Raw genomic sequence first — 13,821 nt, 5'->3', positions numbered from 1 at the left:
GGTAATGACAGGTAGATAGACAAGGAAGAATGCCACCCAATCATAAATCAAGTTAACAAGTCCATTTTTTCATACTGAACAGTCCCTCTACCCTGATTTTCTCCAGAAAATTTGATTTATGGATTTCTATCTAGCGAAGAGAAACTTGGAAAAAAATAACAATTAGTGCGTCCAATATAAATTGCCCACCTTGAAATATTAATCTGTCAGTAAATAATTATCTATTTCTTTTTATATTTTATGTAATAAATGGCCGGTCATTAATAATCCAGTAACAAATCAAATACCTTTCTGTGTGGAGAACTAATTTGTATTTTTTTGTGCACCAGGTGGAGTTAGACCCGAACTCGGGGGTTTTTATCACACTGAACCCAGCAGGGAAAGGCTATGGAGGCAGACAGAAGCTTCCAGACAACCTTAAGCAGTTGTTCAGACCTGTTGCCATGAGCAGGCCAGACAATGAGCTCATTGCAGAGGTCATTCTCTACTCTGAGGGCTTCAAAAATGGGGAAATATTGGGCAGCAAACTGGTTGCCATATTCAACCTGGCCAGGTGTGTTGAGGTTTGAGGAAGTTGTATTATATGCCATTATATACATATTGTCACTACTCTTTTAATTACACAGTATGTAGCTGTGTAAGTGACCTGTACCACCAGTTTTGTACCCTTGTCTTTGTTTTTTTTAAAGTGCTTTTTAATACTTTTGCTGCTGATGTTCACTACTACCATCCTACTGCCATGCATTGATTTGTGGATGACCTATCCCTACCTACCACCCATTAGCACTACAACCAGTGCTTTAGTCAATTCAGAGTGAGTGGGTATGTGTGAAAATGCTCCTTTATTTGTGTGTCTAGGGAGCTGTTGACCCCCCAGCAGCACTATGACTGGGGTTTGCGTGCACTAAAGACTGTGCTGAAGGCCAGTGGAAGTCTTCTACAGCAGCTGAGGAGGAGTCATGACAAGGACAAGAGTAAGAGCCCCTCCAGCTATTTTTGTATTTTACGGTACAATATTTCTGTGAGGCGTTTTTACTTTTCCAATAGTGGAGCGTGACCAGAAACTTTTGAGAGAATCGGTGGGTTCTTCTTTGGCCATGACCTCTAGTCGTATTTATTGCTACTAAAAGCCCACAGTACTATAACTTTTGTTGGAGAAACAAAATTGCTCAGCAAAAGAAATCTATCATTGGACAAAGTGCTTGAAAAGAGTGAAAAGTGCTCAGCAAGAGGACACTCTGATATGGTGCAATTGCAAACCATTATGGACTGTATAGGAACAGAGGTATATTCTCTTGATGTGTTATGTGACAACTGAGGGAGTTTGAATTGACACGATCTGAAAATTGATCCAGAAAACCAGAAAGCGTTCACAGCACTTCAGTTTTTCCACATCTTATGTTACAGCCTAATTCCGAAATGATTTAGATTCATTTTTTCCCTCTAAATTCTACGAGACAGCCCATAATGACTTAAAAAAGAAAAAAAAAAAAGAGATTTTTGCAGATTTATCAAAAATAAGAAACAAAGACATCACCTGTATATAAGTATTCACAGCCTTTGATACAAGTCTCAAAATTGAGCACAGGCACATCCTGTTTCACCCATTTAGTCCCAGCACACTCCCAAAAAGCTCGCTGGAACTAGAGATAAAAATTGAGTGACGATAACTTTTGAAGTCATTGCTGATTCTCTCCTCATTCTGTTGGTTAAATCTCTGAACTTTCAGCTCAGTGGTTCAGAAAACATTTTTTTTGTCTTGGGTTAGAACGAGCTTTCACTCCTGGTTTTATGGCTGGTGACTCCTTTGATGTGCCATAAAAGCAAAAAACCTAATGCTGTAGATTCAAACAAATAACCTGCTGCAGAGGGCCTAGAGCTCTTTGAAGTTTATAATAATTTAATGTCAAAATAAAAATGGTTTAATTTATATCATATTCACATTTATTTTATTTAACAGTCAGGACACTATATATAAATTTATGTCGTTTATCTGGCTCGTAGCAGTAAGAGCTCATGATTATCCAGCAAGACTGTTAATGCTCCATTCTTTTCTTTGTGTTTTTTAAAACTGTGAAAACTCTTTGGTCAATTTGTCAAAGTGACCCCAGAATGTGTCTCCTGAGAAGTGCTGAAACTATCACATGGATAGTAAGCTTTTGACCTGAGAGATAGAAAGCTGCAGAGTCGATGAAAGGATTAGAGGATAAGGTTTGAGAGAAAATTCGGCAGGTTTGGAGATGCTTATCCTGTACCCAACAGGGTCACACAACAAACTGTTTTGATAATCTGTGTCTCTATGTGTGGTTATCCCTTGAAGGCAGTTTGAGAAACACTATGCATGAGTGCACTCGAACATCAAGATGCTCTATTGACCAGGACTTTCTCTAAGCACCCGCTGTTGTCCTTGCCCTCTAAATCCTCTAATACAGGCATGCCGTCAATTGACATTTAGCCCAAATGCTCCACTTTAAAACTTTTCTTCCCATGGGCTTGTCTGTACTTTTGTCCTTCTCCATTTTCTTGTTCCCAAACAACTTGCCAGAGTTCTGTTGTTTACCTCTTCTGTACCTTCTCCCCACCTCCTCCCCCTTTTTCTGACCTCTTGTTAGCTCCCTCTAATACCTGCCTGTCAATGCTGCTCTCATTCCTCTCATTCTCACTCGTTGCCCTGTCTCACTGCATCCTCCCTTCATGTTGCTGCTTTTCAATACTTTCGCCCCTCATCAGTGTCTTCATTTTCCCCTTTGCCTTTTCTCAAGGCCATCCCTGTCTTTCTTTTCAATCCTTCTGTCCAACAACTTGCTCTTCATTTGTCCGGCACACACAGACACACACATGCACATGCACTCGCTACATGTCTTGGCAATTGAGTCCCCAAGGTTTTCTTGTGTTTGCGTCTGTGTGTTGTCAGGCCAAGTGTTCCTACGTGCTGTGAAAAACGAATGCATTTGTGCCTGCAGGGAAGGTTTGCTTCTTTGGAAAACAGAAAAAAAAATATTGGTCGCTCTGAAATCATGATAGGCTGTAGTAATTAGCACCTTTTTTTACAGAGTAAATGTGCAAACAAAGGCAAAATTTTGTTTTTTCTTCATTAAGGGTACAGTAGTTTTTACTTAACACAAAAAAACATTCAATGAAATGTTTGATATCTTAGATAATGTCCTTATTGAAGTGTTTTATTACCTGTCTGTTCTATGGGAATGAAAATTGAAAAAATTGACCTTTTCATCTCTGAGCAGTTCAGGAGAGTAGCCTGGTGGTGCAGGCTTTGAGACTCAACACGATGTCCAAGCTGACGTTTGCCGACAGTTCCCGGTTTGATGCTCTGGTTAGAGATGTTTTCTCTGGGGTTAATTTCACTGATGTGGAGGACCAGATACTAATGCACGCACTGGAACAAGTCTACAAGGAAGCGCGACTTGAACTTATACCCAGCCAGGTGTGTGTGTGTTTATAAAGCAGTTAAAACTACATATATTATTTCCATGTTACATGAAATGAGCTGATATTTATACACTGTCAAACTTTGCTCGTATTGAAGAAATTCTTTTAGATTAACACAAAGACACCTTTAGGGGGATTTTCTTTGTTCTCCTATTGATTAATTGTTGGTCTCTTATATCTGGATAGCTGAAGAAAGCCCTGGAGTTGAATGAACAGCTGAGACAACGCATGGGAGTGGTTGTAGTAGGCCCAAGTGGAGCAGGGAAGTCCACTCTGTGGAGGATGCTGAGAGCTGCTCTCAACAAGACAGGCAAAGTGGTGAGTGAGAGGCTAACCAATGTCTCTCTGGAGTTGTTACTGAGGAAAAAAAGATAGACAGTACATTCATATGGTGTAAAGCTTTTTTTTCAGTGTTCTTTTCCAAAGAAGTATGAAGGTTATCAGGGTCTGTTCAAAAAACCCTTCTAAAGTTGTCTACTATCTTTGACTGATGCTGTGCTCCTCCTAGGTAAAGCACTACACAATGAATCCTAAGGCCATGCCAAGACAACAGCTGCTGGGACATATAGACATGGACACCAGGGAATGGTCTGATGGTGTCCTCACTCACAGTGCCAGGAATGTGGTTAAGGAACCACAGGGTAAGAGGAAAACAGTTTATAACTAATATATTGCAGCTTGTCTGCCTCAGTCTTTGGAGAACAGGGATTTAACTTCTGTGACCAGGAGGAGTAAACTGAATTGATTGCACCCTGCATGAACTCAGACAACATTCCTGTATATATCCTCATGTATGCTTGATTTTGCATGTTTTCTAGAGGTGAGCTCCTGGATTGTGTGTGATGGTGACATTGACCCAGAGTGGATTGAGAGTCTGAACTCTGTGCTGGATGATAATCGGCTGTTAACAATGCCGAGTGGAGAACGCATCCAGTTTGGACCAAATGTGAACTTCCTGTTTGAGACTCATGATCTTAGCTGTGCCTCACCAGCCACAATATCCCGGATGGGCATGATTTTCCTCAGGTCTGTCAGCCTACAAGTGAAACATACATGAAATGACAAGTGTTTAAGGGTTACGAACAGCTTTCTTTCTCGCCTGACTCAGTTATTTTTCTATTCAATGCTCTACTCTTTAGCGATGAGGACATTGATGTTGATGCTTTGGTGAAGTCGTGGTTAAGTGGCCAGCCAGAGGAATGTCGCAGTAACTTAGAAAACTGGCTAGGAGACTACTTTCGGAGAGCCCTTGACTGGGTCCTCCAACAGGTAATCTCTAATGGATTCATCCTACAATCAAATTTTATTTGAAGTGTCACTTTCTCCTGTTTTATGCAGTTTTTTTACAAAATATGTAGATTTTTCAAGTGCATCCCTCTTCTCCTCAGAAAAACTTTGTGGTGGAGACCAGTCTGGTGGGTACAGTGTTCAATGGCCTTTCACATCTTAACGCTGTGACAGAGAGGGGACAATTTGTTGTTGGTCTTCTGAGAGGTTTGGGAGGAAACCTCAACCTCGTAAAACGTCAGGAGTTTGCAAGAGAGGTAAGAACCTCTGTTTATTTTGTGTATGAAGCAGGGATGGGTACCTTTTTGGGCTGGGTATTGCTAAGAACCTTATGATTCGATTTGATTAGATTCAATCTTGATTTTATGCGAATTGGTACTCGGTACTACAGAAGGAATTCGGTCGGTACCTATAAAAGTACCTACTTCAGTACCCATCCCTAGTATGAAGAGAAAGACTGAATGGGAGTTTGTTTTTCCCATATCTTTAAGATGTAAGTATAAAAATAAGAATGAGCTTGAGCTATCTTTTAGATATTAGTGGAGGTAAAACAATGGTTAGGTTACAAAATGCCACCAATTTGAGAGATAACACTCTTGCTTGTAATGGGTGCTTTGGTTTCTCTCTGTCTATAGTTGCTGAGCTGGGCCAGAGAAAGCCCCCCAGACCCCAAAAAACCTCTCGATACCTACTATGACCCTGACAGCGGACAACTAGCAGCTTACACATTCCTGCGTCCTGAAGGTCTCACACTGGAACAGCTTTCTCATACGCAAACCCTTCCAGTTATTGAGACTCCAGACATGCAGAGAGGTCTGCACTGCTTCTCCCCGTGGCTCACCGCTCAACACAGGCAGCCCTTCATGGTGGTTGGCCCAGAGGGATGTGGAAAGGGGTAAACTACACACATACTGATGTGCAAACATAAGACAAACTATAAAAGAAGAGGTATCTGCGAACACACCTGACAATTTATTTACAGTCCATTCATGGTGACACAGTGGCTTTCTATAAATGTGTGCACAGCACTCAATGCAAACCCTAAATATTGACTCAAAACATTTTTAAACTTATTGAACTAATGTCAATGTTAAAAGAAAAAACACCAATTAGTAGTGTATCTTGAAAAGCAATTCTCCCATTGGTATATATCTTGTTATAGCAGTGCTACATAAAGCAGGCACTCTAAAGAAAAACCTTGGATGAGTCTTCGTCTAGAAGACAAAAGGGATAAGGGTCATTTTTGAAGAGTGCACTGGTTTGTGAGACAGGAGCACTCAAATGTGGACACTCAAAATGACACAAGAACACAATCCACACTGATTTCAGGGCTTCTTTTATTCAAGCTCAACCTCTCTTGTAAAAGCCCTAAAACACCAGACTAGTACAATATCTGTGTGTATTGAATGTGTACCCAAGCTTGTGTACGGCGTCTCAGAGAAGCCTCAAAAGTAATTACTCCCCCCTCAGAGGTTTGAAGTACAAGGGTCACTCAGTTTGTCTTTTACGCTCCAGTTGAGTCTCACTCAGTGTCTCCTTTTCTCTTCCTCTTGTCTTGGCACACTCTGCCTGAAAGGTCACTGTGCCAATGAGACATTGGGTTTGTCAGCTTACCCTTCTGATGAAAGACCATCTCATTTATTTGCACACACTCAGAGGGGTGTAGATATAAATACATGAGCAACATTTACTTTTTATTCTTCTCTCTGTTTGCACCCTCCCAAAATGTCCTCTTTGCCCTTGGTTTTGTACTGACTATGATAGTTTTCTAGAACCCAACTGGCCTCTTGTTAAATACATTTCTGACATACATTTCTTCCTCTGATCCTCATCTGAAATTCTGACACATCCATAACACAAATTAGTCATATATAACTAGGTACCTGACTCAAGTTCTTGTGAGACCTCAACTAAAAATGAACCCTCTCTTGATTTCTGTTTTCCACTTAGCATGCTCCTGCGCTTTGCCTTCTCTCAGCTGCGCTCCACCCAAGTCGCAGTTGTTCATTGCAGTGCCCAGACCTCATCTCGTCACGTCTTACAGAAGCTCACTCAGACCTGCCTGCTGCTCAGCTCTAACACAGGCCGAACCTTTAGACCCAAAGACTGTGAGAACCTGGTGCTCTATTTAAAAGACATCAACCTACCTAAACCTGACAAATGGGGCACAAGCAATCTCACGTCCTTCCTGCAACAGGTAATGATGAATCATTTCCTTAGACGACATAAAAGGATGTGAAGAAATTAGTGATGGATGAGAACAGAAAATGAAAGTATTTTTACGTTTCAACTTCCTTCGTGTGCCTCTTTTTCTTTTATTCCCCTTTTGTTCCCTCCAGATTTTGACCTATAAAGGCTTCTATGATGAAAATCTTGAGTGGGTGAGTCTTGAAAACATCCAGGTGGTGGCCTCCATGTCCACAGGGAGCGCTGTCGGGAGCCATTCACTCACAGCCCGCTTTTCCTCTATAGTTCGCATATGCACCATTGAGTAAGTATGGGTTATTTTTTTTCTCCATGTTAAGATTCTCATATCACCAGTTGTAAACTTACAAACCTTCTTTATTCTATATCTCTCCCCCCTCCCTGGTTTCTGTTTTGGTCTGCCTCCAACCCTGACCCCCATTCTCCCTGTTTTGTTTCCCAACATCCATCTGTTCCTCTGCTTCTCTGCCTCTTCCTCCAGCTATCCAGACAGGGAGCAGCTGCAGACTATCTATGCAGCATACCTGCAGCCAGTTCTCCAGCATAGCCTGGGCAGTCAGGCATCCTGGGCCAGCACGGGGAAAACACACCAGCTGGCTGGGTCTCTTGTGCAGCTCTATGAACAGGTATTGACTTGGACGGGATGTTCATTCATTATCCTATTAAGGTTCATAGCAACATGGCATTGCCGGAGATACTAGAAGAATAAAAAAGTCATTGCAGACTGTAATTGGGATTTGAGTCATTCCAAAATGAATTCACAGTTGTACTTAAGCAGAGGAAAAGCATGTGCGCAGGATGAGCAAGGACCTGATAATGTGAACAGGAAAACATCTCAGCACCAATTTGCAACACAGTAATGTTGCCTCTGTAGGCCTGGTGCGTCTTTGAATGCTGATGGTTTGACCAGATACTTTAATAAATATTGCAATTGTGAATTGAACCAAAAGGACACAAGTATTGTTGTGGTTGTTGTTTCACAGAGTAAAGCAGAGTTAAACTTGAGGAAATCTCTCCACTGGTTTGTCTTCATAAATTAGAATTTTCTGCATATTTGGGCTTGATTTTGGCTTTTGGAGGTCATAGATTTATAATTGTAACAAAAGCAAATGAGTAGTATTTGAAGAAACATTAAACTGGCATGTTGACGGATGTTGCCAACAATACCACAATACACAAGTGAATTTCCTGCGCTCTTAACAAAACTTAAATCCAGGAGCAGTGTTTTCATAAGCTATTATGTAATTTTGCTCCAGTTTTATAATTCTGTCTTCAGCTTGGCTTAGTTACCGCCACTAACTGAAACCAGATATGGCAAATTCTTAATTGGCATGGAAATGTGTTTCTGAGGATAAGTATCTAGGTCATGTTTGATACCTAATTTACTTTTAAAGCAATACAGTAGGCAAGTACTTAGATAACTGTAAATTCACATTGTGAGTTCATATAAAATGCATGTTGTCAATCGCTGATTGAATTTGTTCTTCATTTATGTATCTATGTCTCTCAGGTTAAAGCCAAGTTTACTGTGGATGACCACAGTCACTACCTGTTTACCCCCTGTGTCCTCACAGAATGGGTCCTCAGCCTGCTGCGATATGACCTCACAGCAGGTAACCAGACACACAAAATTCAAACGTATTCATGTTTTTGAGCATGCTTAAACTTCCTTTCAGATGCAATGTGGAAGAAGCAGACAACAGGACAATTACAAACTGTTTTTTGACCCAATTCATCAGAGGCACTGCTGTATGCAAACAAAACACAGAGATATTGGACAACCCCCTGTTTTGCTTTTTAATTCCAACAGTTGTCACATAAAGAAGTCTTATTGCCACTCTCCATGTAAATCATTCATAGCTTTTAGTCAGTCAGTTTTGGTGCTAAAAGTCAAGATGACAGCCATATGGCTGATTATCTTATCAGTATTTTTATCTCAGCCCTTCTGTCTCCAGTCCTCACCTTTTTTTTAAATATAATTTTTCTCCTCTTTCCTCCCTTTTCCCCCTTTTTTCTTTACTTTCTGTCGGTTTTCCCCTCTTTTATCATCCTCTCATTTTGCTGTCCCCCCATATCTTGCTCCCTCTCACTACTACCCTGTGAAAATGTGTTCCCTGCTGTGATAGTGACTGAACATTTATTCTAATTAGAAACGTCAGCAGACAAACTCTACTTTTTCCAATGCTCAGCATTTTTCAATTCACTCTTCTTGTTTTATCTCTTTTCCCTCTTGCTGATCACGTTCTGTATGGTATGTAAAAAACTCTTTATCTTAAATCTGTGACTGTTCTGATATCCCTATTCCCTTTGGGCATGCCTGTGGTCACTGTGAATATGTCAAGTTTTAACATAAATGTTTATTGAAAGAGGCCAAAATCGAGAAACTAGAAAGGCTATGTATTAAGTGACATTGAAGCATTTCAATAATGTGATGGGGATTCTTAAGGTCATAGACATGAAAAGGAAGAATCAGCCATATTTGAAGCTCTTTTTAACTATATGTGTGATCATTTAACTGTCTGATACATAAACTCAATGTTTTGGATTTTCCACACTATTCACACAAGCATTGTTTTTGGCAAAGTAGGTTACTTCTATTGTAAAAAAAAAAAATCCAGTTCAGTCTGTGTATCTGTATTCAGTTTTCACCGGCACCAAAAACGGACAGGCTATTTTAGAGTATGAAAATCATTTACACCTGGACTATGAGTTAAAGTTTAAGACAACGTATCTGAAAAATGATAAGATGTAAAGAAGTTTTATTTTAAATTGTGATTAACCAGATAATTTCCTTAACTTACCTGGTAAATCACATTTTCATTTGCATGTGTACATTTCCTTTTTTTGTATTTCTAAAAAGTTTTAGATGTCAGATGACTTCGAAATATGACACAGCGTCAAAATGCTTATTGTAGGAAATGTGTTGTGCATTTAAGTTTTTTCTAAGGATTTGACATTTATTGAACATACAGTTGGTAGTACATTATATATACTATATGAATATAGAAAATGTGCAAGTGTGTGCCCAAAATGTCCAGTAAATGGCAATATGGTGTGCAATTACCTAAAGATCATTTTGATTACAATCTGAAGTCTACGTGTGAACTTCACAGCTGTTCCAGTTTGGTTGCTTCCTCTTTCTCATACAGACCCAGTGGCCTTGTGCAAAAATATTGTTCTGTGCAGAAGTAAGACATGACTGGTCTCAAGGGCTGATAGCCATGTATTTTTATTTACAAGTATGTGGGGATTATCACGCTCAAAAATAGTACCCCACTGAAAGGAAAATAAAAATGGCTTTGAAGTAAAAAAGAAAAAAAATATATTTTAGAGCTTAATCACATTGTGCTACAATGCTGGTCGCTCTAATTATTGTTGAGAGATAAAATGTAACAGCTTTAATCACCTGTCAGTTTAAAATTATTACTGATTTTTATTATTTCAATAAAAAAATAAATGAAGTGCCAAAACACAGATATATTTAGAATTATGCTGACAGTGTGCAGCATAACAAAGTCTGCAAAATTTTTGACTTTTTGAAGAAATTGATCAAATGGGTGACAAAACATTGTTGATACAATTTTCTATCTTGCAAAAACAAGCATCCATTGGGGTCTTAGATAACCACAGATATTGTTTTGCTGCTGTTAGAACTACCACTGTAGTGGGCTCTCAGAAAGGTACACATTTGCAAGCCACTGGCATCGAAATGTTTAGCATGACAACTTGGCACTTCAAGTGTTTTCTTTTCCTTTTTGTTTTTAAAATTTAATTTACCAGGAAGACCCTGGAGATACCGCTGTGTCTCTTCCTCAGCTCTTTGAATATAATGTGACAGATACTGTTGAAGCCTGTGGCCTTGGAGACTCTGATTCCAGCTTGGCCCTGTGGCTCTCTTGTTTTAGCTAGCAGCACATTGCTGGTTCTTGGGGGAATTTTGTAAATTTAGACTCATCCTTGGAGGTGCTGTTGTCACATCTTAGGCTACCTTAAAAAAAGCTCTGTGGCTTATGTTCAGGCCTAAGTAACAGGGTACCTACTGTGCTTGTGTGACAGTTTGGGAAAGGCAGATCCACATATCTATTTATGTATCTATGTAGGTGACAATCAGAACAAAGAAGTTTTTCACTTTTACATTTTGTATGTGGCCTCTTCAGTTTTTAGCCGAGTGTTCTTTTAGGGCTCATAAAAGAGAAAAGTCTTATTGAAAATCAATAGCCATAATATTGTGAACAAATCATGCACATGTTTTTAAATATCCTGCAAGGTAATGAATATGGGCATCTGCATTTCTTCTTTTAGCTCAATCTAATGTGACAGACAGCGTGTTGGAGGTGGTGGCATACGAGGCCAGAAGGCTGTTCAGGGACCGGCTGGTTTCCTCCAAAGACCTTCACACCTTTGATAACATCCTGTCCTCCATTGTCCGGGGAGACTGGGGCTCTGATGCTCTTGACAACATGACTGGTATGAAAAACCCTTTTCTCTTTCTTAAACCAAACCCAGTTTGATAATTACTTATATATGTAAAACAACTGTGTCCTGTCCCAGATAAACATAATAGCCTAATATAAGGACAAAGCTGGAAAAAAGTCACATTACTTCAAGCTATTCATTCTCAAGACAAAACGAAAAAAAATTCTTTACATCCAATTAAAAATGAAAACATCAATGCTACTCTTTTCTGCCAGCTTCTGTGGCAGATTTAAATAGGGACACAGAAATCATGTGTGCACTTCTTTAGATCTGCTTCACAACACTACAAACAATTTCAAATGCTGGCAAAAGCAAGTCGTAGCCAAGTTTCTCTATGCAAGCATACAAAGAATGGCGTCTCAACTCAGGGGGTGTAACAGCGAGAGACAGAGGCCTGAAGGATGAATTCTCTTTCTCACACCATCACATACAAAGTGTGCTCCCAGCCACATTGTTGTACCAGGAAACAACTTCCCAAGTTTTGAAACCACACAGAATTGGAGGAGAGTATTTGTATCAGACAATTTTTGCCTCCCTTTGACTGAAAGACATGTAAATGTGATACCCCAGAGTGTGACACCTGGAAATCATTGCATAGACAGAGCAGTAGCTTGCAACAGACGCAGCCCCTTTATTCAAAAATATTTTTTATCAAATCCTCTCAACCAGCCTATTGCCACTACCTAGACATTTGAGTACAAACATAAGAAATCTGCCTGTACATCTGAGCTATGAGGAAACATAAGCTTAAGGCTGTTACTTGGTTGCCCTTGTGCACAGTATTGCTCTGTTTGCAGATGCTTGCAAAATAAACACCTGCCTTTTTCTCTGCAACACCTGATTTACCAGCTAATGGCCTCATAACAGATCACAGTGTAACTTTCTAACATGCAGTATGTCGTGCAATTTGTGGACATACAATTGTGTTTCTAACATTCTTAAATACTTCTATTGTGCGCAGATGGTTTCTATGTGACATGGGGGGCCTCTGAAGGGGCTTTGATGGCTCCAGGCCAGTCTCTGCCTCCTCATGGGAAACAACTGGGATGCTTGGATTCTGCTGACCTTAAACAAGTCATTCAGAAGGTACACACGGACGAACTGATAGGAGCCGCTGTTGGATGTGTTTTGGTTTATTGTATTCAGTATGAACACTTATGGAAGTATCTTAATATGTTGCAGTAAAGTAGCCTAATGTGTCTTAGTTCTTGTAATAATCCTCACATATAGACTTAAATGAGTGATGGGAAATGTTGCAAAAGTACTCTCTCTGGAAAACTTTTCCCCCAAAAAATCCCTTTTTATCTGCTGCTACATTTGGTTGTGCCATTCTGTTCCCTGTTTACATTTCATTTGTATTTGTTACAGGGTCTATTGTGGGTCCTCACCTGTGTGTTCCTCCCTCTTCTTCCTCTAGGGAGTAGTGCTGTACAGTCGCGATAACAAGGAGCTGGATCTTCTCCTGTTCTGGGAAGTCTGTGACTTTGTGTCCAGGGTGGATCGGGTGTTAAGCCGACCCGGTGGCTCTCTGCTCCTGGCAGGCCGGAGCGGCGTGGGTCGGCACACAGCCACATGCCTGGTGTCACACATGCACGGATACACACTGTTCACACCTAAAATCTCCCGTGGTTATTCCCTGAAGCACTTCAGCAATGATCTCAAGACTGTAAGCATGACTGTCATTTTTGTGTATTCACATTATCCCTCCCCTGAGATTTAAATAGCCTTGTTGCCAGGAATTCTGGTTTACCAGGGATATATTCTGCTTACATGTGTAGCAGACCTTTATGCGCACTTTTGAATTATGTTAATCAAACATATACATTGTGTGTTTAGGTGATGCAGCTGGCAGGCCTAGACGGCCAACAGGTGGTTCTGCTGTTAGAGGACTATCAGTTTGTACACTCCGCTTTCTTGGAAATGGTCAATAGTCTGCTGTCATCAGGTGTGTATTTTGAATGTGTGTTGTTTGTCATGATGTCATTGCTTGGGTTTGCTTATTCCTTTCTTTCAAACAGAGAAGACAGAGAACTAAAAAAAAAAGGTCTGCAAAGTAAAAATTTTGCAAGTGCTATGAGATAGTTTGGTTGGCTCAACACAACATGTTAGATTTCAGTAGAATAAACTATTTGTCCATGGTGTGCCTCAGTTTTTCAAAAATGATCAAGGCCACAGTCAGTTAACACACTTATTTGATAAACTGTTGGAAAACAACTGGAAAGTGACAAATTTTAGATTAAACCGTCTGAACCAACAGAAAAGTTATTTTTCACGTCCTGAATGTTTACAAACTGAGGTTTACATCTCTCCTCTACACGCATTCATACTTGGTGAGGACAGGATAGCTTTCAGAAGCTTATTTCCCAAAGTGCCTAACTTTCTATGAGATGTATCATATTAGACCTG

The 13,821-nt window shown here is 40.1% G+C and overlaps 1 protein-coding gene across 3 annotated transcripts in view; it reads left to right on the top strand.

The window, feature by feature from the left end:
• dync2h1 (dynein cytoplasmic 2 heavy chain 1) overlaps nt 1-13,821 on the top strand; it is a 115,406-nt gene that overhangs the window by 18,451 nt on the left and 83,134 nt on the right. For 2 of the 3 annotated variants that reach the window (XM_074679185.1, XM_074679183.1), the window contains exons 39-55: nt 330-553; nt 859-974; nt 3,243-3,442; nt 3,634-3,765; nt 3,956-4,088; nt 4,266-4,473; nt 4,587-4,716; nt 4,836-4,991; nt 5,370-5,629; nt 6,685-6,931; nt 7,074-7,225; nt 7,421-7,565; nt 8,450-8,552; nt 11,242-11,406; nt 12,377-12,501; nt 12,833-13,081; nt 13,252-13,360. In XM_074679185.1, the coding sequence (XP_074535286.1) occupies nt 330-553; nt 859-974; nt 3,243-3,442; nt 3,634-3,765; nt 3,956-4,088; nt 4,266-4,473; nt 4,587-4,716; nt 4,836-4,991; nt 5,370-5,629; nt 6,685-6,931; nt 7,074-7,225; nt 7,421-7,565; nt 8,450-8,552; nt 11,242-11,406; nt 12,377-12,501; nt 12,833-13,081; nt 13,252-13,360 (2,854 nt within the window). The remainder of the gene's footprint in view (nt 1-329; nt 554-858; nt 975-3,242; nt 3,443-3,633; nt 3,766-3,955; nt 4,089-4,265; nt 4,474-4,586; nt 4,717-4,835; nt 4,992-5,369; nt 5,630-6,684; nt 6,932-7,073; nt 7,226-7,420; nt 7,566-8,449; nt 8,553-11,241; nt 11,407-12,376; nt 12,502-12,832; nt 13,082-13,251; nt 13,361-13,821) is intronic. The other variant, XM_074679184.1, reaches the window with a different exon arrangement.

This window comes from Halichoeres trimaculatus, unplaced genomic scaffold, assembly GCF_033239565.1.
Source record: "Halichoeres trimaculatus isolate MK-OKI-2021-1 unplaced genomic scaffold, fHalTri1.1 fHalTri1_scaffold_9, whole genome shotgun sequence".
Taxonomy (NCBI): Eukaryota; Metazoa; Chordata; class Actinopteri; order Labriformes; family Labridae; genus Halichoeres; species Halichoeres trimaculatus.
This window is presented reverse-complemented; position numbering and strand designations above follow the sequence as displayed.